Source organism: Stigmatopora argus, chromosome 17, assembly GCF_051989625.1.
Source record: "Stigmatopora argus isolate UIUO_Sarg chromosome 17, RoL_Sarg_1.0, whole genome shotgun sequence".
Taxonomy (NCBI): Eukaryota; Metazoa; Chordata; class Actinopteri; order Syngnathiformes; family Syngnathidae; genus Stigmatopora; species Stigmatopora argus.
Genome location: NC_135403.1, coordinates 5245997 through 5272778, shown reverse-complemented (window position 1 = coordinate 5272778; position 26782 = coordinate 5245997). Strand labels below are relative to the sequence as shown.

General features: G+C 38.2%; 2 protein-coding genes across 4 annotated transcripts; both read right to left on the bottom strand.

The window, feature by feature from the left end:
• Positions 1-2618: 2618 nt before the first annotated feature.
• On the bottom strand, positions 2619-9659 carry ropn1l (rhophilin associated tail protein 1-like). The gene is made up of 7 exons (XM_077624728.1): positions 9523-9659; positions 9145-9174; positions 8927-9059; positions 7132-7255; positions 6687-6848; positions 5928-6103; positions 2619-3133 (listed from the first exon to the last, which is right to left on the bottom strand). Exons 3-7 carry the CDS (start codon positions 9055-9057, stop codon positions 3052-3054), a joined length of 675 nt encoding a protein of 224 aa, XP_077480854.1. The 5' UTR covers positions 9058-9059; positions 9145-9174; positions 9523-9659; the 3' UTR covers positions 2619-3051.
• A 367-nt stretch (positions 9660-10026) lies between these two features.
• nup58 (nucleoporin 58) lies at positions 10027-26275 on the bottom strand. Of its 3 annotated transcripts, XM_077624449.1 has the most exons (14): positions 25847-26275; positions 25517-25683; positions 23372-23404; positions 22982-23257; positions 22371-22533; positions 22119-22184; positions 21845-22019; positions 21614-21693; positions 21419-21537; positions 21246-21328; positions 19625-19826; positions 14258-14341; positions 13779-13877; positions 10027-11011 (listed from the first exon to the last, which is right to left on the bottom strand). In XM_077624449.1, exons 1-14 carry the CDS (start codon positions 25930-25932, stop codon positions 10842-10844), a joined length of 1803 nt encoding a protein of 600 aa, XP_077480575.1. In that variant the 5' UTR covers positions 25933-26275; the 3' UTR covers positions 10027-10841. The 3 variants fall into 3 exon arrangements, with proteins under 3 accessions (XP_077480575.1, XP_077480576.1, XP_077480577.1); XM_077624450.1 differs by lacking the exon at positions 14258-14341; XM_077624451.1 differs by lacking the exons at positions 13779-13877; positions 14258-14341.
• Between the last annotated feature and the right edge of the window lie 507 nt (positions 26276-26782).

Below are 26782 nucleotides of genomic sequence, written 5' to 3'. Positions count from 1 at the left end.
AGCTCGATCCCAGATCCGGCCCTTCCTTGCATTTTCTCCCCAGGCTTGCGTGGGTTTTCTCTGGGTACTGTAAATTTTATTAATGCAAACATTTATACTGACTTTGTAAATTGGAGGACATTCAGAAAACACAGTTGATTTTCCACTGCTGTTGTAAAACATTCCCAATCAATGACGGTAGCCCCTGACACCTTTAAAAGGTGGCACTCACGCTCAGCTGGCGACTGATTACCTACCTTCTATTTTGCGTGAGAATTTTTTGAAGCCCAATTTAAGAAATTGAAAGCAAACATGTTGAGGGAAGAAAACATTTTTTATGCACACACAATTCAATGTGTAACTTAAAGAAGTAGCAATTAACACAATTTTAGACACAGCATCAATATTGCATTCAACAATGATCTACAATGTTCTCATGGATATTCAAAGCAAACCAAAGTCATTTTGTTGGGTGATTCAGTGGGCCACAGAGGGCTATAAAACGTAATGGCTATCACGTGGCTATTTTTGTGAACAAACAAAACTGTACTTTACAGACCAGTTACAAACTAACCATAAGTAGGAAGCTGTAATTTATTTATGGGGGCCAGCAACAACCTCTTTCGGAACAAGTCACAACCTATTCCAGAGCTGCCAACCTCCGTCGACCCCATTACAGGAGTAGCCTTGTCCTATTTCCGGAGTGAATGCGATTCACACAAAATTGATATAAAATGTAAAAAATAACCGTAGGACAATTTAAATCAAACTGTTATCATGTTTTTACATTAATTGAAATATTATGTTTTTTGCAAACTATTGAAAAAGTACAGCATAATGAAAATAAGTTTATCTTTGTGTTTGGGTCCTTCTACATGCGTTAGTAATTGCAACATATGTCACACTGAAGTTGCACTTGCATGTTGTGCAATCTGTAAATGTCAGTCATTTTGGAGACGGCTTCAATATGGGATATTTCGTCGAATATGAACCAATAAACTTCTGCAAGTGTCTGGGTTTCTTATTAGCAGTTTCATCAAAATTGCCATCCATTTTGCACTTAACCCGAGCAGGCATATTGATAAGACTTACCAGTGCTGGATAGTACTACTTCCTTTAGAACAACCCAATAAATGATAGGATTTGTTTCAAAACAAAAGACTGGTGGTTTAGCCTTAATGGTACTTACTTCCATTATGAACAAAAACAAAAACGTAAATGTTAAATTGATTTCGAATCGATTGCCACGCTGAAGTCGCACAGGACGAATTATTCGTCAGAACATGTAACTCGGATGATTCACAATTTACTCGTGTTACCGAATTCTTCCGGTTTAGAGTGGAAAGGCGGAAGCCGCAGCGATGGTGTGAATTCTGAGGCATTTAAATTGGAAATTTGGTACTTTTCCGAACTGGTTGTTTCAAAAAAATAATAAATTAGTGAAAATTTGGGGGGATTTCCGGAGTTTAGGGAGGTTGTCCGGTGTCCCGGAGTTTGCGTTGTATTTCCGGAGAAACTCCTGAAATTCCGGAGTAGTTGGCAGCCCTGCTATTTATTCCATTTGTGTCATCATTCTGTATATGGACACTAGGTCTGTATATTCGTACCATCTTATTGAATAGCTGATAGGTCTAACAAATGGACTTACTGTTTTACCTTATAGTAATTGATCATTACATATGCAATCTTTATGGTTGAAATCTTAAATGTAGATATTTGCTTTTCTAACATTTCTTTCGGGTGATTCAACCACAGTATGACAGAGAGCAAGAGGAAAGTAGAATTATAAAACATGAAATGGTCTTGCTGCTTAGTGCACAATAAGCAATAAAATGACTGTAAATTTAAATCATTATATAGGTTTCATAGCATGTTGTTGTACCGAAAATTTCTTTAAGGTTCACTTTATGTTTGTATGATGGCAAAATGTATAACTGTCATTTGGTTAAAAATACTGTACTTATATCTCGTAAACAATATAACGATTACAGTGCTTTTAACAAATTCACATTTTGTATGGAATTTGGATCATTTTGGACATCAGCAACAGAGCAATTTACTATGTATTATATTCCCAATTGTCCAACTATTCGTTCTTGGATTCAATGAAATGCGTCTGATGACATTCTCCAAGCACAAACCCTAATTAACAAAATGTCACTCCATGTTGCTTTTACATCCAGTGCTTGTACTTTGACATTTTCTAAATGAAAAAAAAAAAAAACTTTTCGCAGCAGTGATGACTTTACATGACCTTGTAAGACCTTGCCCACACATCTAAAAATCTAGTAGTGTTATATGCAGCATAAGATGCTAGTTTGTCTTTGTTCATTCTTTCGTAATATATTTTTTTCCTCTTTAGCATTTGCCACAAAAGGCTAAAGTGCTGATTGTTTTAAGATTTAACCAGAACTACCACTATTTTCACATTAAAGACTGATCACAAAAGGCCTATTGACAAGCTTAGGCCATTTAATTCAATTGAGCTGCCAAGTGAACAAAGACAAGTCTAATGTTCCACTGGCAGCAATTTAGACAGTAATGAAGCCATTTCAATCAGTCTACAACGACACTTAGTAATTATATTATTTCTTAGTGATGTTTGGTCATGTGTCTCAAACCAATGTAGCCAACACATATACCTGTATCATAATTTATTGTTAGCATCTTCCTGAAGCTGAATAAAAAATAATTATACAGTACATAATTGCAAACTATCACCTCGTGTGGACATAAGAGCGAGCGATAACATCCATGTCAACAGCTCAATATTATTGAGTTCATGGAAATTACTGTTTAATTGTTGAATAAATGAGCATTAGTGCTGTACCAGTGATAAATTAAGCATCTTCTTTGGCCATGATGTCCGTATGTTCAATAAGGTAAAAAGGGAAGCAGGAGGTGTTGTGCTTGACTGACAGTTAAAACCAGTACTTATAGGAGTTGCTCTCAGATATCAAGTCATCCAGATGTACTTACCTCAGTTAAGAATTCTTTTTAGCTGAATGTCATTCAGCATATGGAGCGAGGTGTTTGCATATTACTCATATCATGGCACAATTTTGCCCAATTTTAGTCTGATGAGTTACAAGGTGGCTGTATATCCTCCCGATGGATGAAGTCAAGAGGTTTGATCATCCCGTGCTGCACTTTCCTGCAATACAAAACTTTTTTTTTAACATGAACCTACATTTAGCCCCTATGATAATTCAGTCACTATTAATAGCATACACAAAGCTTTTTAAATGTCAGTGTGATATTTAAAAAATATGGAAATTAAAAACAACTGAGATAATGTGAATGTGCAAGTTTATATACATGGTCTATTACTATGAATATAGCAGTGCTCAGATGTAACTTGCATCAAATGACGTGACTTGCCAGCATTTAAAATCCACTTCCCATAATATGTGTGCGTGTGCATGTGTGTATGTGTGTATGTGTGTATGTGTGTATGTGATTGTGTGTGTATATTAATGTGTATGTGTACGTGCACATACACATGTATGCGTATGTGAATGTGCATGTGTATGTGCATGTGCATGTGCGTGTGTGTACGTGTACATGCATGTGTGTGTGTATGTGCATGTGATTGTGTGTGTGTATGTGTGTATATGTATATATATACGCGTATATATGTGTGCATATGTATATATACACATATATGTATATATACATATATATGTATATATGTGTAAATATATAAACATTCACTGGCACAAGTTGACTTTGACTCCCCAAAATTAGTGTGACAAGTATAGAAACGCAAATATACCTTACTAAGACATAAGTAAATAGCTGTCTGCTGAATCAATATATCCGATTATTTTCAGCAATACTGAATGTATTTCTCTACAAAAACTCTTCTCTGTAAGATACATGTAGCCTCAATCGTACGTCATGTTACACAACCACCACTTTGTTGAGCAACAAAGTCCTCACTAAAGCCAAGATTCCTAAACCGCTAAATCTTTACCATGATGTCATGCTTTCTAAAATCTAGGCACAATAGAGCAACTCCACTAAAACGTTTTTGGACAAAGTTCTTGTTTTGATTTTTTTTTATCTTGATCTGTAGAAGCATTTTTTGTCCTTTATGTTTTAATACAAATAATTTCATAGATACAATGACAGCTTTTGAACTGTTTATAAATTATTGCTTTGAGTTCATTGAGTTTAGAGCAGACCTTTGCCACAGTTGAACTAGTAACAAAGGCAGGGAAAAATGTATAGAAAAGCATGTTTATATTCTTTTGTCATCTGTTTATGAATCATGCTATTTTCTGGTCCAGGGAGGGTGACTACGCAATAGTAGGGTGGAGTGCTTATGCTTCCGGTGGATGAACTGTTTCATACTGCCTGGAAACTAATTCCTGTGGATTCTCATCAAACTAGTAGTTTCTTCCTTAGCAGATACACGACCTCTTTCAGCAAAAGATTTAGCAAATCCTCACAGTACTTTGTTAATTTGATTTTATAACGATTGACGGTATTTCAAAAATGTTATGAAAACATTTAAAATATTAATTAAATAAAAAGCAAGAGGTGGTTTACAATGTTTACAAGGGTTGCTAGTGGACATAGAATTAATGGATTACTTCATGTTTTAACTTTCTAAAAACTCAAGGTCATTATAAAAAAGTGTACCGAGTGTAGTATGTGTGCTTTTCAACCTTGAAAGCAAACTGACAGATTTTCTGTTATGTTTACATCACGAAAATTGTCTATAACATGCTTATTTGCCAGTAGAGAAAGGCAAAATGCAATGAAGTCCATTTGACAGTTTAATTCCGTCTGTTGCTGTTCATTAAAACGCTCTAACCTGACTTTAAACAGAACAGTGTTAGTTGGATAAAGCCTCACTGAGCCTGCCAATCCTAATAATGTTAATTCGTAATTGGGAACAATTTGGAGTAATGTGCTAGAAGGACTACTTGCTCAAACTATTTATTAATGGAATGCTGTCATTTTGTTGAGTTTTTCTTCCTTTCCACTAATGTACTAACTCCGTGAGGTGGGTGGGGACTACATGGTAATCCATTCTGCCTTTTGTTTTCAGGACTGAGAAAGCATCGCATCAGGACTCACAATGCCAACTTTGGCTGCAGGTTCAACTCCCTAAGGGACTGGGAGTTGTTTAGACCAGAGGACAGAATTTTCAGTTGTAGAGTTGAAAAACCACTCGACAATATTGGGCATATATATTTTCACATTTATGATTACTACCCTCTATGCATCCATTTATCGTCTACTGTAGTATATCAATTGTCCCCTTTAGGGTTTAGGGTGGCTGGCTCAGGGCCTGTACCCCCAAGCAATCGCGCGCACGCACACATATATACACACACATACATCTATATATACATGTACACACACACAAACACATATATACATATATACACACACACACACACATATATCTATATATATTTTTCCCTATATCGTTTATCCCCACAAGGGTTGCAAGGGATGCTGGAGCCTCTACCAGCTGATTTCGGGGACCAGGCGGACACCCTGAATTGGTGGCCAATCGCAGAGCACAAGGAGACGGACAACCATTCATGCTCACAACTCATACCTAGGGGCAATTATATTGTTCAACCAGCCTACGCTGCATGTTTTTAGGATGTGGGAGGAGACACGGAGTTCCCGGAGAAAACCCACGCAAGCTCGGGGAGAACATGCAAACTCCAAACAGAAGGTCCGGGTCCGGGGATCGAACCCTTGATCTCAGAATTGTGAGGCTGACACACTATATATAAATATGTATAGTATACATGTGTGTGAGCGTGAATGGTTGTCCGTCTCCTTCTGCCCTGTGATTGACTGGCCACCGATTCAGGGTGTCCCCGCTTGGTGCCCCTAGTTAGCTGGAATAGGCTCCAGCACCCTTGTGACGATAAGAGGTTCAGAAAATGAATGAATGTATATACACAGAATGAACCTACACTTGTGGCTCCAGGCTTGTGAGGAAGCCGTCGACGTGGCCCCGTGGCATATCCGGGTCCAGGTGAGCAAGGTACGTGCACAGTAGTGAAAATATCTCAAAAGGGATCCTCGCGGCTCCTCCCTCCTCATCTTCGGTCAGGATCTCACAGGCGACCTTGAGGGAGGTCTTGAGAGACTTGAAAACGACAATATACATTCGAGGTTGGAACACACAGCACAGCATGGTGAATACATAGCTTTACTGGACCCATGTGGTCAAGGTGTGGAATAACATCTACTTTTATCTTTTCCACAACGTAATTGTCACTGAAGACACCATTCACGAGATTTCTTCAAGCTTGAAATTTACTGTCTCTCAGTGTCAGCGTCATAGTGAGGATTACCTGCAAATGCTCGCCCTGACTGCAATAAGTTACTCTTCACTTGCAGTGTAGCCTTTCATTCATTCATCTTCTATACCACACATCCTCAAAAGGGTTGCAGAGGTTGCTGGAGCCTAAGCCAGCTGTCTTTGGGCAAAAGGCAGACTACACCCTAGACTGGTCGCCAGTCAGCCATAGGGCACCACGACCATACAAACTCACAATCATACCGCCACAAGCGGGAATCGAGCCCACGCCTGCCCGCAGCAAAATCAGGCGAGTGAAGCACTACACCATGAGGCATCCAGTGTAGCCTTTTAGCTCCAAAGTTTTTTTTAAATGTATGTATAACCCTCTTTAAATTATTCAAATAAAATAAAATGTAAATAAGCTCACATCTCCCAGAGCACTGCAGCCCAGTGCGAAAAACTGCATCCAACTGATCTCCATGTCAAAGTTTCCCAGTATCAACATGTCCTCCAGCTGTTCCATGGGCAGACACAATGCCTTCCATTTGTCCTGCAAATCCTCTCTGCCACATGTTTCCGCAGTAGAAAGCTACAGTACACATTGGAGCAGAAAAATAAAATGATACATAGGGCAGTACGGCAATATATGCATTGTGAAGAAGAAACAAGATAATTTCATGCTGCATTAAACCCTAAATGGTGCACATGGGGTAGGTAGTATCACTGAGGTAATGACTAATACTAAATATGGTCAGTAAGAGTCCAACCGTAATCAGAAGATTGGAAATGTACAGTACAAATTTATATTTTGCACTCTAACAAAAGCTAAGTCTGACACGTTCATCAGTATAATAGATACAATATCAACCTACCTGTTTGTGAAGCGTCTTCAACAGGCCTGGAGTCAACATCGCATCTTTATTCTGGTTGCCAAAATTCAGTTCCAGCCTATCCTTGACAGGCAGAGTCTCTCCTTTAGCCAATGCCTCAAAGTAGCTGTGAAATATGAACCCAGGATTAGTACAAAAAAATCACATTATTACCACCTCATGAGGTAATAAAGGACTGGCTGAATTATTACTGTTGTTATTATAAATCAGATCTGTTTGTGATTAGGGGAAATCGGAGGTGATTTTGGTGTATGCAAGGTGATCACAAGGTGATCAGCTGTTGTAAGCTAGACAATTCAAATGCAAGTTTTGATCATTTATTGATGTCAGTCAGGCCAGATGTGATGTGATTAAAAAAATAGGGTTAATTAACTCTTTTATTGATATTCCATTGAACAAAAAATGTGTTTCACATACTGTAATTCATTTTTTACATCAGTTAATTGGCAGAAAAATCTCCAAGAATATCATACAGTATTTGAACTCGCAAAATACGCCTAACATCATTAAATTTAGACTTGGTTCTTTTGGAGAGAATTTCAACTAGGTATTTTGATTTTAGCCTTCAAGAGGCATATCAATAAAGTCCAGACATCTCTTACTTTCCACATAAAAAAACAATCAATAAACTCAAGTGATTCATATCTTACATTTTGTCAGAGTTCTAAAAAAAACCAAATCAAAGTGAAATTGGCCAGCTAACATATTCAATGCAGCCAAGAGGTTGATCATTGCAGCGACATGTCCTAGCTACCAGATATTAAAATGAAGCTCCAGATCAGTGGTGCTCAATACGTCGATCGTGAAACTACTATTGGTAGATCGCATGAGAGATTCGATCCAAGGAGTGAATTTGTAGTAAAAATTTACATGGAACTTGAGTTGGGGAAACATCGCTATCGCGAGTCCAAGCATGATAACTACCTGCCTGCACTATTTTGGGTCTTGCTGGCATCAGGTATATATATATAATCAGCATATAACTGCTGAGCTTTGTCAGGGGCCTGGAAAAAATGGGTAGATCGTGCAAAGTTGGCTCCTTGAAAAGTAGATCTTTGAGCACTCCTGCTCCAGATGTTCGGACTCTATCCCAGTTTGGTGGTTTGTTACTATTGTATTAGCACATCTTGAATGCCAGAGCACCTTGTAAATGTTTTTGTTTTTAGTATTTTACTTTTGGCTCAGGCAGCCTGGCGGCTAAAGTCCTGGGTTCAAATCCGGGTTGGTCCACCTGTGTGGAGTTTGCATGTTCTCCCCGGGCCTGCGTGGGTTTCCTCTGGGTACTCCAGTTTCCTCCCACATTCCAAAGACATGCATGGTAGGCTGATTGGACACTCTAAAGTGCCCCTAAGTATGAGTGTGAGCGTGAATGGTTGTTTGTCTCCTTGTGCCCTGCGATTGGCTGGCCACCAATTCGGGGTGTGCCCCACCTCTGGCCCGAAGTCTGCTAGGATTGGCTCCAGCACCCCCCACAACCCTAGTGAGGATAAAGCGGTTCAGAAAATGAGATGAGATGATTGGGCACCCGTCTACTTTGGAGACAATGTTAGACTTTTAAGTGCGCCCTATGTGAGTAAATATGTTCGGGTTGCATTTGTACGTTTTTATTATTGCTTAATAAGGGGAATTGTAATCATTAATAAGGGGAGCAATTGGCCGAGGTTGATAGGTATGCAGCCAACAATGGCAGTAGGTGGTGTGCATTCTGAATTGATTTAAAAAATGTCTTCATTGAGAGAGCATTTGGGACGTTGCTATCAAAAAGTAAGACACTCACGCTGCAGACCACACTAACAGGTCTTTGGGCTGAGTTCGGATGGCTGCTTTAGAAAAATTCTTCAAAACTTCCGGAAGTCCCGCCGGGATGTTTATTTGCTGGGAACAGAACATCGTCTCCGGTGGAGGCATGGCTGCAAACACAATTGTATTCCAATGAACCACAACCACCGCGAGATAACACAATTTAACGCACCGAAGCGTGCATCCATAACTTACTTGAAGCGTGGTACTGCTACGCGAGGAACACTTGAAATGAATAGAGTGGCATTCATTAGGTAGCATATCCAAAAATCAATCAATATTACGAACACCTTGATTAACAATAAATCGTCGGTGATGTCACGGTCGCGTCGACCTATCTTGATTAGCTCTGGTGATTGATTATAAACAGCCGTTTTCGCTAATATTTTAAGCTGTCGACAACTTTAGAATGAATTCGTAGAGTGAATAATCACGCCTACTGCAGATGTTATGTAAAAATAATGACTTTAACCAACAATAACAAAAACACTAAGCATTTAAAATGATTTTTGGTAAGTACGGCAGGTGCCTATAATGTTTCAATATAGAAAACTCTGTGAACGTATATTTTACCTCGTGTGTAGTTGAGCTGGAAATCTTGACAGGATAACGATACGTTTATAAATCTTTGGGGTGAAGAGGTTTTCTTTTTGCTACATTAACCGGCCATTTGCAGCACGGTTTCCTAGCAACGGACCAAACTTTTTTTTCGCAAATTAATCTTCGTCACTTTCTGTCTGGCGCAATGTCTCCCCCTGGCGGCACGGTGAGTACTGCATTTAGCAAACAATTTCCATATTGTGTAAAACCACTCATTTGAACGAATGGTTAAATTTTATCAAATGTTTATCCACAATTCTGATAGCGAAAAAAATAACCCAAAAATGATAATTTTGTATTTTTTCCCACACATTCTCAGTATTGCAGAATATTTGCCTGTAGGTTTCGAGTTTTTTTAAATCAAAATTTATTTTTACACCCAAATTACCTATTTAAAAGGGTTGCAAAATGATAATTGAATATATCCGCGATAAACTTCATTCACAAACATTTCACATGCCACAAACAGTCAAAACATCATATATGAAAGTTTATTATCAAACAACTTTTTCAAAATACGTGTACAGATAGTGATTGAAAAATAAAAGTACAACATTAAACCATTGATGAATTGACAAAAATAAAACAATACAAAGAAAACTTTTAACTGTGCACATGGAACTGAATAAGCACAGAAACATTTGCATGAAAACACTGAACAATGCATCTCTAAGTTTTGATTACCTTGAGACTTGCACTGCAGTTTGACCAATGATAAATTGAAACAAAAACAACTTCTCAAGAGTCAATGACTAACAATGATTTTCACCCATCACTGTACCTCTTACAAAAATAAAAGTACTATGCCTAGCTGAACTCCCGAGCATTCAACTATTGAGGCTTTAAAAAAAAAATCTATTAATCCTAATTAAATTCTCTGGACGGCGATCGGGGCAATGTCACCAAACTTTGACAAGAATTGCTCAAACTTTATAAGCTACAGCTGACCTTCCCAAAAGCAATGCAAGTTAATGTGTATCATTAAACTAAAGTGAATGTCTAAAATGAATTTGGTCCTACCTCAAAGATGGTATTTATATGATGTTTATATGAGTAATGATCATTTTCCCTAAACGGGAATTCCCAGTGTTTGGCACTTTGGGTAATAAACAGACCTATTAGACTACAGATCTTAGTTAAAATAGAATGGAATGGAAGGCAGTGGGAAATTATGGATAGGAAAACTAGAACATTTCCAGTGCTTAAGCACCCCTAAAATGTGTCCAGTATTTGTATTCTTTTGGGAAATCAGGCTTTAAAAAATGCACAAAATATAAACTTCTTTGGGTCTTTTATCTCTTGCCCCGTTTGTTACCGGCAGGGGGCTTCTTTAGCTGCAGCAACGGTGCAGTGGTGCCGAAACCGGTCGCAGGCGGGTTGGACACGCCAAAGGTCAGTCCTGCTGAGGGATTGATGCCAGGGTTACTGAAGTTAAAGCCTGAGTTGTTGGTAGCACCAAAACCTAGACAGAGAATGGAAAGTTTACAAAAAAACATTTTAACCGGTGCAAGTGTACCATTTTATCCTCACTAGGGTCGTGGGGGGTGTTGGAGCCTATCCCAGCTGACTTTGGGCCAGAGGCGGTGGACACCCTGAATTGGTGGCCAGCCAATGGCAGGGCACAAGCAGACGGACAACCATTCATACTCACACCAATACCTAGGGCAATTTAGAGCGTCCAATCAGCCTAACATGCATGTCTTTGGAATGTGGGAGGAACCCAGGGTACCGGGTGAACACCCACACAGGCCCGGGGAGAACATGCAAACTCCACACAGGTGGACCGACCTGGATTTGAACCCAAGTCTCCCACTGTGAGGCTGATGCACTAACCACTCAGCCGACGGACCACCTGTGAAAATTTACTGTAGTATATAAACATTTGATAGTTAATTTGCTATCAGACAATAAGAAGCACATTTAACCTAAAAAGCATCATAGGTCTAGAGAGCTAGCTGCACCCTGCAACCCGTGCTAGGCTGCCAGGTGAAACTGCCGGTACGAAATTTACAGGTTACGAAAGATTTTTACATGCAAATGAGTGCCTCGAGATATGAAAAATATCCAAGTTATGAAATCCCCCAAAAAGTAAATGCATTTCCTTATCCGTTATTTTATTTTGAAATTGTTGCGGATTCATTGATTCTCACTTTAGAACCTCGCGACACTCTACTGGGCTCTCATTGGCTGTCTCTCAACAATCGCTATCCGTGTTTCAAGATTTTCTAATGTACTTTTGACCACCGTTCGTCATCACGGAGTCCTGACGGGAGTTTTTTGTTGAGTTTTTCCATGTGGATAAAGCAGTTGCTTCTGTTATCATCATCCCTCCCCAAAAAATTAACAGTGCGAATGAAAAGAAGTGGTCAGCAAGACAGAGGGGCATAAAAACAAACTCTGCCGAGTTTAGTTACATGTATTGTACGAACACTCGGCAATACAGGAGGAATAACGAGAAGGCGGATGAGGAGGAAGCAGCGAGCATTCCAACAGCAAAAATACAAAATGCTCCAGAAATTTCACAAACGTTGTCTTCATGGAAAAAAACATCCAGAAAAAGTGTTCACAAGTCGTGCTATCGCCCACTTTGACGACATTTTTTTTCAAAACATCCGTCAACCAGCACTGCAGAAGGGCAAGTTAAATCCAAAAAGGTAAGAAATGGGTGAAAAATTATATTCTGCCCAAAAAAATAAAACGTCAATGTTTGTTGTTTAATGTTAAAGTTTTTGTTCGAATTCTTAATGTTGCGTTTATGAGATGTGTGTTCATGTGTTCGTTTGCTCTCTGTTGCCTAGTTAGCTTCCTCTTGTTTCCCTGCATTTCAAAATGGATAGATTATGTCTGCTTGTTACTCATTTTAAGAGATAAATAAATAATTTTCTTGTGTTTGTCACATCTTTCATACAAAATTGGGACACTGACCAATTTTAAAGGGTTTAGTTAAGAGTTGTGTAAGGACCATGTAACGAATTAGAGTTTACATATAAAGTACTGCTCTACTTACGACATTTTCAACTTAGGAAAACAGTTCTGGGACCAATTAATTTCGTGAGTAGAGGTACGACTGTATGTCTGTGAAAAAAACTAGCCTAATTTTCAAACACATTAAAGAACTTTATCTGAAGTTCAATCCATTTGCAAACAAGTTTAAGCATTTCAACTACCGTGGTACCTCGTCATACGACCGCTCGTCATACAAAATTCTCGTCTTACGAGGGAAATTTCGATGGAATAATTCGCCCGTCATGCGATCAAAATTTCGTGATGCGACCAAGCCAGGTCTTTTTTGCATATCTTTCGTGTATAACAATATCTACGAGCACGGAACGATTAATTCTCATACGACCAGGAAACGCACAACGCGCGGGCAAAAAGAGGGCTTTCTGGGTAATGAAGTATACTCGTGCACACAACACCCATAGGCAATGGCAACCTTTCTCAGAATAAAACTTCATTACCCACAATCAATACGTGGGTAAGCTCAACTATTGTATTTCCTGTTATTCTTTCTAAGGAAAGATGCTCCCGCGATCGTTCTTTAAAGACTATTTCTCGTTGGCAAGTGGTCGTGCATTATCCTATTGTGATGACATTTGTATGCGACATTATCGAAATATTTTGAAGGATAGACAAAAACAACTCTTGATGCGTTCGTTTTGAAGACTTCGGCGGAGCGTCCAGGTGGTATCAACCCGTAGATTAGAATTTAGTTTTGTTTGATTAGAATTTAGTTTTGTTTGAAGTTACATTAAACGTTGAGTGTCTGTATATAGTTATCCAAGTTAATTCAAATTTGTTTGTTCGTTTACGAGTGCATTGTTGCCGTGGATAAAGCCCCCCCCGAACAGCCCCCGCCCCCCGCATGCCGCTGTCTACCCTCCGCGAAATGTGTCTAATTTTACTCCTATTAAACACATTATTACTATCAAACCACTCGTTATTTATTACTTTGTCAATATATGGCAAATTATAAGAAATAAAACATTTTTTTCAATCCAATATCCTGTTTTTGGTGTTTTTTTCAGAGAGTTGGAACGAATTAATTTGTTTCCCATTCATTTCAATGGGAAACTTCCGCTCGAGTTACGAGAATCTTGTCATACGCTCGTATCTCAGGGTACCACTGTATTTTGAAACTGATGGGAAGGGGGGCATCAATAACATACACACAGATCTATTCCTTCATCCATGCAAATCATGCTTAGGGTGTTACAATCAACATGTACCTGCACTCAGACTGCCTCCTGTGGGCTTAGTGGTGGAGGTGAAGGCAAAAGAGGAACCCCCAGGCCCCACCCCACCAAATCCTGGCCCTGCACCAAAACCTGTGGGAGAGTGAGACGAGAGTCAGTCAGACCCTGGCGCAGTTTAATTAAACTAGGTGAGCCTGCACAAGCTAACATGGACTGTACTGACAGCACATAGCATGGCAAAGTTCAAAAAGAGGAAAAGAAAAAATGTTTAGACTCTGCATTCAAACTGGCCACTTAGGTTAGTTTTTTTTGGTCTGGGGCATGCTTTTGAAATTGCGGAAAGTCCACAGCTGTCAAACGTGCATAAGAACACAAGCAAAGATGGAGGTTTCCAGTGATGTGAACGCACAAGCTGCATACAGACGAATGTGACAAGCCAAGCTTAGAGTCAACACTCACTGCAACCCCAGACTACCAAACTTTTAGAAAAAAAACAAAAGCATAGGCAATACCTCCCAAAGTGGTCGAGCCCAAATTAGTGCCCACTGCTGTGGCAAAGGGGTTGCCAAACCCTCCACCCAAGGATGCCTGGGTCCCTATGGCACACGGAGAGATTCTTTACTCCATTTAAAGCGTGCTTTTGATAGACCACCTCCTTTTACTAAACAAATCATCACAAAAATACTCATAAACCTGAACATTTTCCACTTTGAAATATGCACAAAGTACCGTAATTAATGTAAAAACTTGTTTTACCCCTCTATTCTTTATCATTGCAAGATGTCTTAAGTGAATTATTGAAAAAAACTACTCATACTCAAACCTTAATCGTATGTAATGGCAAAACTAAAGATCTGTTAGTCAGTTTTTGGTCATTTATGGACTGTAATAATACATATTTGTATCATAAATTGGCGTGAGAAGGTACTCATGTCACAGTACGCTTGAATTTTAGTTCTATTCACATTAACACTCCATTGTGTTGGAATCAGAAAACACAATAAGCAACAGAAAAGATCAAACATTTTAGGTATGGGTGTGACGTCACATTACTCAATTTAAGATTTGTGGCAAAAAAATTCCTAAAGATAATTCAAGATCAATTGTATGACTTGGGGAGTGTTTGACTTTGAAAGTTACACATTAGTTTGCAATTGCACAAAATGATTAAAAAAAATGTGGCTAGTTCTTTCACTCCAAAACTTGTCTTTTTCGCCTCCGTCTATGGCATCAAAATCTAATGAATTAGCCTCAGTTGAAAATAAACCAGGACAACGGTTTTCTTTGTTTAAAAAACGTTTTATTGTCAAATTGATAAGCAAATCAATTTACAGACACAAACAAGTTTAGAACATAATTGTAAAATTACTACTATCTGCTACTGCATTTGAAAAGTTTCCAAAGATTCAAGATTTCAGAGTGAATGAACTAGCTCCTGTTAAAAAAAACAACATCACACTGTTATTGAATAATGTTTTTAAAGGCACACCATATTATATATTAAATACACTATCAACAGGCATCGGTTAAATATGATTAAATACATGTCAAAGCACTGAAGTGATAAGACAAAGATTGGCATCTCAGGGCTGCCAGTTACTGTAAACTTCTAAACCACACACTCACTATTTAGTGATACGTTAGAGTTGAAGTAATTGCATGTTTTCTAACCAGTAGTTTAAACAATTAAATAGATTGCTGTTCGACAGTGTTTACAGCTATCGTGTGTATTTCATGCACATTTGACTGGGTTAAAATGAGGACAGCTAAAATAAAAGACTTTTTCAACAATCTTGAAAAGCCAAAAGACAGTTGTACTGCACTCTTGTTGAGAAGTACCAGTGTTACTACATAAAATCAAAGTAATTGTCAAGCCTACTACAAAAGGAAGACATGTTAAAAAAGATGACCAAAGTACAACTTTGTCCTGACTCCTCTGGCTGCCAACTATTTGATTATAAAATAAATTCCATGCATAAACTTTGAGACCATTTATTTAAGCAGAATGTAAAATCATCCTGCAGCCCTTAGGTGAGAACATTGAACAAACCATATTAAGCATAAAAATACAATAAACCAAATCTATTTCGTATAGGTGCTCCCATCAATCTCCAAAAGATCACAATTAGTCGATTTCCATTTAATGATTAATCAGCGATCAATGCTATTATTTTCAACCAAAGAAACACATCACTAACCATTTCTGGCCTACAAGTCCTGCTCAGGGAATACGACACCCTCACAAACGACAGCTAATCAGCTTGGAAGCCTTATTCTGGGTCACTATGCCCTCAGCTCCTTTTCTTCACACAGTGCAGGCACAAACAGCAGCTACTAACCCAAACAAAAATGCCTCCTGTGTGGAACTGAAGCAATATTTTGAGGGTGATGTTAAATCTATAGCTTACAACACATCCCATGTAAAGATGCCTCAAAGGGAAAACAAGATCAAAAAGCTTCCACACAACTAATTCAATTTGATATTTAAACAACAATAGTCAAAGTATGGTGTGAACTGGCCAGTCAAAACAGCGGGTAACAACCTCAATCCCAAGATATACATTATAGGGCAGACATTGAAAACCATGTGAAGGAAAGTGTCTTGACAGCTGCAAGTTTCAGGATATTTTTTCCATAAACATGTTAATTTAACTTGTGTAGTTTTCAGACTGCGTGCAGGGAGGGCCCAAGATATCACTCACTTTGGTTTTCTTGGTGACGTCGCTAACTAAAAAAGGTACTCTGTAATTTATCGACAAATCAGTGAAATTTGGTTGGGATATTTTAGGGATCTGTACTCATCAATCCAATATTTTTTAAAGGCCTAGGTCTAATTAATAGTGGACATTTTGTTGACTGTTATTTTATTATTATTATGGCCCAATTTAACCTTGCATACTGAGCGACAAATGTATTATTTACATTCACAAAATTTAGCCTAAAATAGTTTCCAGAAATTGTTACATTTTTAACATTATGTGATCCAAGGAATGTGCATGTCACATTGCGTTCATTTGTCTTTTTAAAGTACCTAGCTTGCTTGTCCTTTGCAGTTGAGTTATTTGGACCTGTTGAAGATTGTGTGGCTCTTTACAGCCTGCAAATTATTTGATGTGCGTTTCGTATATTTTTGACTGAATGGTTGCTGAGGATCTTGTATTTCTGTGAGGATTTTCTTGTTTTTAAATGTAGGTTATCAATATTGCAATTGGAAGATCTTAATCTTAAATTATTATTCCGAGCCCTTCATTATAATACGTATTGGTAATGAAAAAACAAACCATAACTAATCTCAATTTCAAGCAAGTGCAAAGAAACAGGGAAAACAACTTTTTTAGCGCAATTTAGCCCCTCAAAAAGCTGTCATTTGTAGTCCTGAGTCATTTGGTACATCTAACTTCCACACATGGTGCCATGAAGATGTTTGGGGCCAGAAAAAAAATGGCAACATTTCCAAGCAGTCCATGGTTCCATTGGACATACAAACAGATACTGGTAGGTCGATACATACTGAATACTATTATTAAACCAAAGAGTCAAATATGAACTCTTCATTTCAGAAAAGTTGTAGTGGAATACTGCAAACTTGGTGCAAAGAGCTGTATGCCTATGAGAGATGAAGAGAGTAACCTGTCTCACAACAATGGCAAGATGAAGAGCGTAGTAACCTGTCACGCAACTATAGCATCACCCGTCTTAAATATTTTCATATAAAGATCCTGCAATAACGGCACATTGTGAGAACATAAGCGTGGGACTCTGTTGGCAGTATATGTTGTTACTAGTAGTCAGTCAAATATACCTAAATATAAAAACTACCGTATTTTCACACCTATAGGGCGCACTTAAGTCTAAAATTTTCTCTAAAATGGTTGATGCGCCCAATCGGTCGGTGCGTCTTGTTTGTGCACTAAATTCAATTTTTGTATGGCCCTGACCGGTTGAGTCACTGGTTTTATTTCTTGCCGGCATGCTACTTATTGCGATCAACCCAGCGGATGTTCACCCTAAAAATAGCCTTCCCGCACATTCTAAGCATTACGGTAAATCCATTCAAAACATCCCAGGGGAGGGGCAAGGCATTTGACTTCCGTGTGCTAGCAGCGCTTTTAACCCTCAAAAACACTAAATACTCAAAGAAGCAGCATATTAGAGCTATACAGAGGAAATGCCTGACGTGAATGACAACACAATGTGTGTGAACGCTTGGAAAATGGACTGAAGCCAATTAATGCCCTGTAATCAATATTGCATGGTTAATGTTTATACCAATATTATCATTTGGGATATATTAAGACACTTCCATATTCTCAGAGAAAAAAATAATCAAATGGTTATATCAAAAGCACCCATGCGACATGGAAACTCACTTGTTTTGTTATAGACTATTTTTTAAATGATTGTTCCATTAAAAGAAATATGAAGAAAAATGTTTCATTTAGTTGTTTAAATCCAAAATGAGTAGGCTTTTTTAACTGCATGTCTCATGTTGGCCCCTAAATAAATTAACATGGGTGGGGTAGGATGAGTAGTAGTTTTTCTTGCCCACCTAACAGTTCTGAGGTCGAAGGTTCAGTCCACAACCCAAAAACATGCATGGTAGCCTGGTTGAACACTAAATTATGTTTAGCTATGAGTGTGAAAGGTTGTTAAACTTCTTGTGCCCTACGATTGGCTGGCAGACAAATTCAGGGTGTCCCCTAAATACTGCCATAGTTGGCTGGTATAGGTTGCAGCCTAGCCCTCACAGAAATGAGCAAAACCATAAAGTGTTGATATTAAATCATGAAATACGCAGTGGTCAAAGTGCTCTTGTAACAAAATAAAATATTAGAAAGCAGCTTTGTGTCACTAAAGTAAAGGTCATCACTGAAAAACTATAGCAACGTTTACACTGAAATCAATGAACAGCACTCATCTGGGTAACAGTTCGATGACAGAGTAGTACAATGTTCAGTCGTATTTGTAAGCTTTGGCTGCAGATTTTTTTACAAAAAACCCGATTTGATCAGGTAGTTGACCAATGAGGCCTGGTGCTCCCTTTTTAACCATTCCCAGGTGATATATTGCTCTAGAACCTACTTTGATTGCTGATTCTTCACTATAAATTATACACAAATACTTATCCGGCATATTGTGCAAGTAATCTTGCTGTGGTTTAGCTTGTCAAGTTGTGCTGTGAAGTGCTTAGCCAGCGGAATATTACTGGTCAGTGTATAAACATGATAATAGTGTACTAAGAGTAAAGGATTACTTGTATTATACATTTCTGGATTTTGATTAAAATATTGATATGGTTTCAATGGAAAAATGAATAACTGACAGTGCATGATCACGACTACATTTACTCATTTCCATGAGTTTTTTCGCCTCTTAAAAGAGTGCTGCCTATTACCCTGTTGAGCAGAAATGGGTTGCTTTGGAACCACCAGTTTTAATATTATTTAAAAATAAATTCTTCATTTTCCTATTTCAAAAGCTGTATCAAAATCAGTCATTTAATTAGTAAGTAAAGCAGCTTCCACACATGGAGTTTACATCTAGAATCACATTTTTTCATGGGCCAAATATCTACACATTGCAATAAATTCTCATAATACTGATTGCGTGGGCTTCATTCAAGTATAAAATAACGTGGAGTTATCAGTTCAATCTTTAGATTCTTGGATATTATGAATCTAGCCTATATAGTGTCAGATGTGAAAGTAGGTCAAAATAAATATTTTCCATCACTCCTCTTTCCCTCCCTACAAGGAACATCTCTTTTCCTCCATTCAGTTTGACTTAAATATCACCATATTTATAAATTAAATAAAATGCAATGAATGACTCGCCCCAAAACTAGCCGAGAACATTCTAAAATTTGTAGGCAGTCAGACCTGGGTTCGGCTGCTGTTGCTGGGTCAGAGTGGCTGCCATGGCAACCGCTGCAGCATTTGGCACACTTGAGAACGGGACTGGACCGGTGGGCACACGCAGCGTGCTTTGCCATTTCCTGTTTGACGCCCGTTTGGACTCAAAAACGTCAGTCGAGTCCTCCAAAAACGCCCGGCGGTAAGAGAGGTACTGGTGCTTCAAAATCTAAAATACACAACGTTGGGGGAAAAAGAACAGCAGACATTAAGATTATAGACAAACCACGAAATACATTGAAAATACAAAAGCAGAACAATTTCAAGTTACACTACTTGTTTTATCAAGAGTGAAACCATACTAATAAAATAATCATGATGGAAAGTGTCTGTTTTGCTTTCTGAGAGCACCACAGTGATATAAATGAACTGGGAAAAAGTCCTTATACCATTATTGATTCTCAAATCTCAATTTGTGGTACAAGTCATGCAAATACTACAAAGCTTCCAAGACTTTTTAAGACTGCTTGAAACTAAATTCAAGAGGAAATCGACCACAATTAAACAAACCCGGGCACATGACGTAATTGCTAACACCAAAACACATGACGTCAAGCCCCATTTTAAAACACAGAGAATCATGAAGTCCCATCACTTAATTCTTTCTGATTCATTCTTAAGACAAAATAGAAAATTTGGAGAGACTTGCAAATTGAAAAGTATCCTACAATTCGCTGGCAACCAGTAGGATGTACCTGACCTGACTCGTGAGGAAAAGCGGCTCAGAAAATGAATGAATGCAAATGAAAAATTACTGGAAAATGTTATCTTTTTTTTCAGTGTCATTGGTTAGATTTACATGAAATCTTGCGAGAACCAATGAGATCTGCTCCGTATTGCTCCCAGCAAACAAAGAAGCTTGGAGGAATGTGAAAGAGTACAAAATGATCAACTTTGTTTGTGCCTCTAGTTGTCACTGTATGCATAAAATGTTAAATTTATACAATTATAATTCTGTATTTGCTCCGTATTGGTGCCAAAAGAGACTATAAATGGAGTTTTGTTTAACTCTTGAAAACGTAATTTTTAAAACTTCAAAATTGAATGTAAAACTTTTCAATGCCTTACTTTAAAGAAAATGAATTCAATGCCTTTTAAGAGTTTTAAAGAAGCTGCAGGAACCAAGTTCAAATGATTTAATTTATTTTTAACCAGGTATAGTACATTATGTAATTTTAAATTACATACAATACAATATAAATAGAAAATAGAACTGCTTATAGAAGGTGATATTTGACAATTTGGCGTATATAGGTACTGTTCTTTTTAAAAAAATGTATTTATTTTTTAATCCGACCAGCCGATATGAAGAAATCAATTTGAAACTTGCCACGACTATGCTTCAATTCGGTGCCCTTTGTTGGTAATGATGATACGCCTGAAAAACCCATATCGGTCATCTCTACTCGTGTATTTAACTTCAAAGCGCAAATCATTTATTTACAATGTTGTATAAAATTTGCTTACAAAAAAATAAACATATTTAAATAATTTGCAACATAATTTAATCAAATCATATTTTTACAGATGTCTGCATAAAGAATTTAGTATCAGGGTGAACACGTCATTTCATACAGTTTGTGCTGACCTTTACATTCTCATGAACAGATTGGAGTTGGGCAGCCTGGGCAACAAACGTCTGGTACAACTTCTGCATAGCCATGGTGAGGTCTGAGAACAGGATGTTTTTTGTTTTAATATAAAGGTTCTTAGGGAATAAAAAAATTAAAAAATCATGCAATGTGTGACTTTTTTCCTGACCCTGGGGTGTGATGTGAGAGCCACTACTTTGTGTGGTTAGGTGGTTCTCCAGCTCTTCGATCTGCTGTCGGTATTGCTGCAGTTGCACCTCAAATTGCTCTATCAGGCAGCGGAAATAACTAAACAAAAAAGGAAATTTAAAAAAAATGTCCTCACATAAAACAGATTCAAAGAAAAGTGTGATTGAATACATACTCTGACGGAGCAGTGTTTTCATGCTGCAGTCCAGGGGGGGTCTTTTGTGTACGTAGTGCTATGTCAGCATTTTTAAGTTCCTAAAGTGACCAAAAATGTGAAAAGAAGTTTAGAGTGAGGGTTGACATTTGGAATTCATTAATTTAAAATGCAATCAGTTTTGAATAGTCCTTTCTGGCACTGGTTAAATGAGCCCTTCTGAGACCAAATGTTTTTTTGTCTCTCAGCTACCTGTGCAGTTTCCAGTTTTAGCTTGTCAATGGCCAAAGCCTGACGCTGCAGACCACTGGCACTGACAGAAATAAGCTGCTTTAGGGTCTTAATATCATCCTGGACTTTGAATATTGCCTTAGATGACATCCTGCTGATATCTTCCTGAACCTGTTTCTGCTCTTTGACAAATTTTCTGGGGGAAAAACAAAAAAAAAATTTGAGTTAAAAAAAAAAGCCATATAATCTAGATTGGACGTCGTGCAAACATTTTTGGATTGTGATGTACACTTACTGGAAATTGTCAACATCTTGACAAATAAATGGAGGCAGGTTCTCATCCTTTAAAGCTTTACTGTCCCTTTAAAGAAGAACATTTAGTGTAAATTATATCCTGTTAATTAATATAATAGGACAGGGGAACAGGGACAATTTATCAATTTAGCCATCTAATTGAGTAGATGCACAAATTATTTGTGCATCTTGTCAAGTACTAAATTCAAGGTCAAACAAGGGAATGACGATTGTACCGGTCAACATGACTTACTGGGCGGTGGCTCCAGATAAGGCATCACTCTTCTTTTCAGAGGAGGTACTGAAGTCAATCCCACCCAAGCCAATACTGGGAGCTGGGGCTGCCGTCGAAGTACTTAATAAAGAACCTAATGTTAATCCGCCTCCTAATCCTCCCAAAGTTGGCTGACCCAAACCTGGAACATACAGTGAAAATGGGCATTATGAATCACATAAATACTTTGCAACAGATATTGCACGTGACCGGACGTTTCGTCGAAAGACGTTTGGTCGACCGGACGTTTGGTCGACCAGACTCTTGCTCGACCGGACGTTTGGTAGAACAGACGTTTGGTAGAACGGACGTTTGGTCGCTGGGTTCGCTCGCTGTCAAATTATGACAGTTTACTGTTGATATTAGATATTTAGATATTAAACTCACTCTCTCTGTCATGATTATAATTTTGAGAGCTGGTTTCAACAGTAACAACCCGGCGACCAAACGTCCTTTCTACCAAACGTCCGTTCTACCAAACGTCCGTTCTACCAAACGTCCGTTCTACCAAACGTCCGGTCGACTAAACATCCGGGGACCAAACGTCTTTCGACGAAATGTCTGAGTACCGACATTGCATGTATGCTAACCTGTAGTGACCGTACTGGAAAAGAGACCAGGGCCCAATGATGGTACAGTTGGTACAGCTGCTGTGGTTGCTGTGGTCCCAAGCCCGAGCGCGAACCCTGTCGCTGCTGGCTGCTGTGGTGCGGTCGATGTCAAGACGGAACCGAATGTTAAACCTGCCCCAGGGACAGACGCGGGGGTGGTGGTAGCAGCAGTGAGGGAGAATGGTGCAGCTGAGCCAGTGGGTTTGTTGAAGGTTAGACCAAAGCCAGTTGGGGCTGTTGTGGCAGCTGGGGCCCCTGGACACACACAGGAATTCCATTTCATATACTGTCTCTCTATAAATTTGGAATATGTATTAAAAATGACATTGAAAGGAACAGGATCAAAAACCACTCAAGAAACATGTCTACCTAATGTTAGTCCAGCAGTGGGAGCAGCAGCACCTGCACAACAGAAGAAATGTGTAATTGCTTCAGATACTATTTCCAGTAGAGAATTACATCTAGATTAGTTTATGTTATACATGAGTTTAGCCTTAACTAGATGAAATATCACTTTTCACTTTTCGTATTTATAAAAAATGCTTATCTTTGACTTGCGTCAATGATGTGACAGACTGTCAGTTGGTGTGGCAAATCATTTGCCTTGATTTCATGTTTCTTGTTTAAATATCACATTTGCCATAGATTTGTTGTCACTTTAAATATCTGAAAAGTTATTGTAGCCATTTGGAAATAATATGTTACGTTTTAACGTATTTGAAGTGACTACAGTTATAATTTGAGTTTATGCTTCAGTTAGGATGGCCTTCATAGGAAAAGCATAACAATGGTATGAGATCAGAAATATGTTAAAAATCAATTTTATTAGCCCAATAGCATCTATAAAAAGCGTCTTTCATCCCGCAAAATTTGGATTTTGCCTTATCGTTGATCCCAGTTTGAAATATAGTCTCACAAATTATTGCCAATATGCGATATTGTCAATTCTTTCTAAAAAAACAATTTAACCACTAATATGACAGCATATTCTAATAAACCACCTATTCAAATACAATAAATGGTCTTTCTTAAGTAAAAATAAAAAAACTATATTAAATATAATAAGAAATAACATGAAGTGCTCTAATTTGTACATGTTCAATGGAAGTGCACGCTCACCGCTAACTATAAGCTTTTCACTTGGTGCATAAAGTCGAAACGTTTTTCCTTCCCTCACTTTTGTGGCACCAACTGTAAACTTATTGTGCTTTGTTTACAAATTCTGCAACCAGCTAATTTTCATGTATGAAGTGTCACCTTTGAACCTTGAAGATTGCATTTCAGAGAAGGTTATTCTTAGAACCTTGTCTTTCACTATGAACCTCAATATAGCATAACTAACGCTCCACACTGTGTAATGTAGATATTTTTTGTATGCCTGAAATTTAATTCTGTTGGCGTTGACATAAAAATATGATATGAATAGAACTGTAATCTCGTATGCAATGGACGAAGTTTGAACACGATGTGTGCTGAGAGTTCGCACTTGCACACGGCAATAAATCTTCTTTCTCTGTGTACTCCGGTTTCCTCCCACATCCAAAAACATGCTAGGCTAGTGGAACACTGTGTGTAGGTGTAAGGATGTCAATAAATGGTTGTTTGTCTCCATAAGTTCTGCGATTCTCTGGCAACCAGTGAAGGGTGTCCCCTGCCTACTTCCCAAAGTTGGTCAGGTAAGCAAAAACCTGATGCAGGATGGAAAATGAATGAAAGAATAAGGTAAAATTGTTTTATTTGCTCTAACCAGGTTTTATGAAAACATGGGAAATGTATGAATTTATCTAAAATAGTGAAATAAACCAGTTTTTCAAGGTACTGTATTAAAATGTTATATTACCACTTGTTAAACTTTTACTTGAAGATTTTTCATTTTCAGCATTTTCTCTAGAAAAAAAATGTCATTAATAATTGAAAACTACCTTTCAAAAACTTGGCGTCAATGTATCACTCTTTTCCAAGCCGGATATTTTCGATAATCCTTATTAAACGTGATTTATGGGTGTGTGTGTGTGTGTGTGTTAAGATTATTTTGCTACGTATGTCCAAACCGTGCAACGTAGAGAGTTGGAATTTTTTATGGTGGCCAGAAACGGCTATTGGGTCCTAATAGACGAGTGATTGAATGTATTCACCTGCTCCAAGTGTGTAAACTCAATCTTTTATTTGTTAAAAAAGAATTTTTCAAAACTGATTTTTTTAAATAGCGCAACAATTGTCGTTTGGGTCTAAACCGGCCCCCCTTCCTTGTAAACATTGAAGGGTGAACAGTGAATTCTTTAGTCACATATCAAAATAATGGTGTATATATCAATTATCTTCTTTGCAAAGTCGAAGTTTTAGCATTTATTAATATTTTGGATTGGCCAGAAGCACTTTGGTCCTATATAAACATAATTATTTACCAAAAAATACAGTTAGGGTGGACTTCTTGCTCAATTGTGCATAGGAAGCTGTTCGGTTTGACCATAAAGTTCCCTAGATTGATCCACAACTATGCCTTGTGTGACATACCAGTGGCTGGAGTGTTAAATGAGAACCCTCCGGTTGGTTTTTGCCCGAAAAGACTTCCTCCTAGTCCAAGAGCTGTAGCTGTGCTGGTGGTCGTAGCAGGGGCGACAGCAGCAGTAGCACCCAATGCGTTGCCAAACGAGAAGCCACCGGTACTGGCCGCAGGTGCACTTAAAGCCACGGTAAAAAGAAAAAAATCTTAGGTCAAAAGCAAATGACACAGAATGACGTCTAAATAGTACAGCGTCTTGAATATAGGCAAGTGATGTTTTTAAGGACGCTGTCTACTAATGCTATGCTAATGTTATCTCAGCCGCATTGGTTTCTATTTACCTGGTTGCTGCACCGAAAGAAAATCCCCCACCAACAGTGGTGGTGGTGGTACCAAGTGTTCCCGTCCCGAAGTTAAATCCAGACATTGTACCTCAAGCATGAACCATCTACAAGTCAAACTATTATGTACTTTTGCCACATGAGCAGCGAGCCAGTCGGCATCGCCACAGTGATGCTAGTTAGCTTCCCAAAAATGACCGCGTGTGGGCCAGAGGCGTTCAATGTGAAATGAAAATAATGTTTTTCTCTAAAAAATCCATTATTTTAATATGATTATGGTTGAGTCCCGTTGCTCTTTATCGTACGTCCCACCTAAGATATCCTTTTTAAATAGAGAAAACTTGTCAAATCCGCTTATAGTGTGGATTTTCCTTTCCCCGCCTGCTAAATGAATTGAACGAAGCGCTGTTGCATTTTGGGAAATATATTATTAAACTAGAGATTTCACAAATATCTGCGCTAGATACCTTAAAGCAATATATGAGCTAATCGAGATGTTCGTTTCTGCTTTGTATCTGTTTAAATTTATAAATTTTATTAAATTGCTGTTTAATTCATTCATATAATATATTTTAAAATAAAATTATACTCCGGTTTCCTCCCACATCCCAAAAACATAAGCGATTCAGAAAATGAATGAATGTTTGACTCTAGAAGCTTTAAGATGGCCGCTGGTTTTTAACGCCGCCCATTCAGACTTTTGCATCTAGCTCTCCCACTAAATGTGATCTCTGCGTGATAACTCCATTATACTGAGCATGCCTTCTTCCCACTTGCGTGACGTGTTGCACAAGTTTTCGACACAACCGCGACTGTAGAATTTCATTTCAAAGTAAATTTGGACAAAATGCTATGACAACACGCAGTTCATATTACGGCCATAAACCACATAAAATGTAACAATATAAATCATTACAATAATTTAATTGATTACGA

What these genes read in the sequence shown, in the direction of transcription:
- ropn1l (XM_077624728.1), bottom strand. Translation starts at nt 9,057, where the DNA reads ATGCCTCCACCGGAGACGATGTTCTGTTCCCAGCAAATAAACATCCCG. An exon ending in TGAAGACGCTTCACAAACAG is followed by an intron (nt 6,849 to 7,131) that starts GTAGGTTGATAT and finishes TGTGTACTGTAG; the next exon opens with CTTTCTACTGCGGAAACATG. An exon ending in GCTGCAGTGCTCTGGGAGAT is followed by an intron (nt 6,104 to 6,686) that starts GTGAGCTTATTT and finishes GTCGTTTTCAAG; the next exon opens with TCTCTCAAGACCTCCCTCAA.
- nup58 (XM_077624449.1), bottom strand. Translation starts at nt 25,932, where the DNA reads ATGTCTGGATTTAACTTCGGGACGGGAACACTTGGTACCACCACCACC. An exon ending in CACTGCTGGACTAACATTAG is followed by an intron (nt 23,258 to 23,371) that starts GTAGACATGTTT and finishes GTGTGTGTCCAG; the next exon opens with GGGCCCCAGCTGCCACAACA. An exon ending in AGGAGGCAGTCTGAGTGCAG is followed by an intron (nt 11,012 to 13,778) that starts GTACATGTTGAT and finishes TTCTCTGTCTAG; the next exon opens with GTTTTGGTGCTACCAACAAC.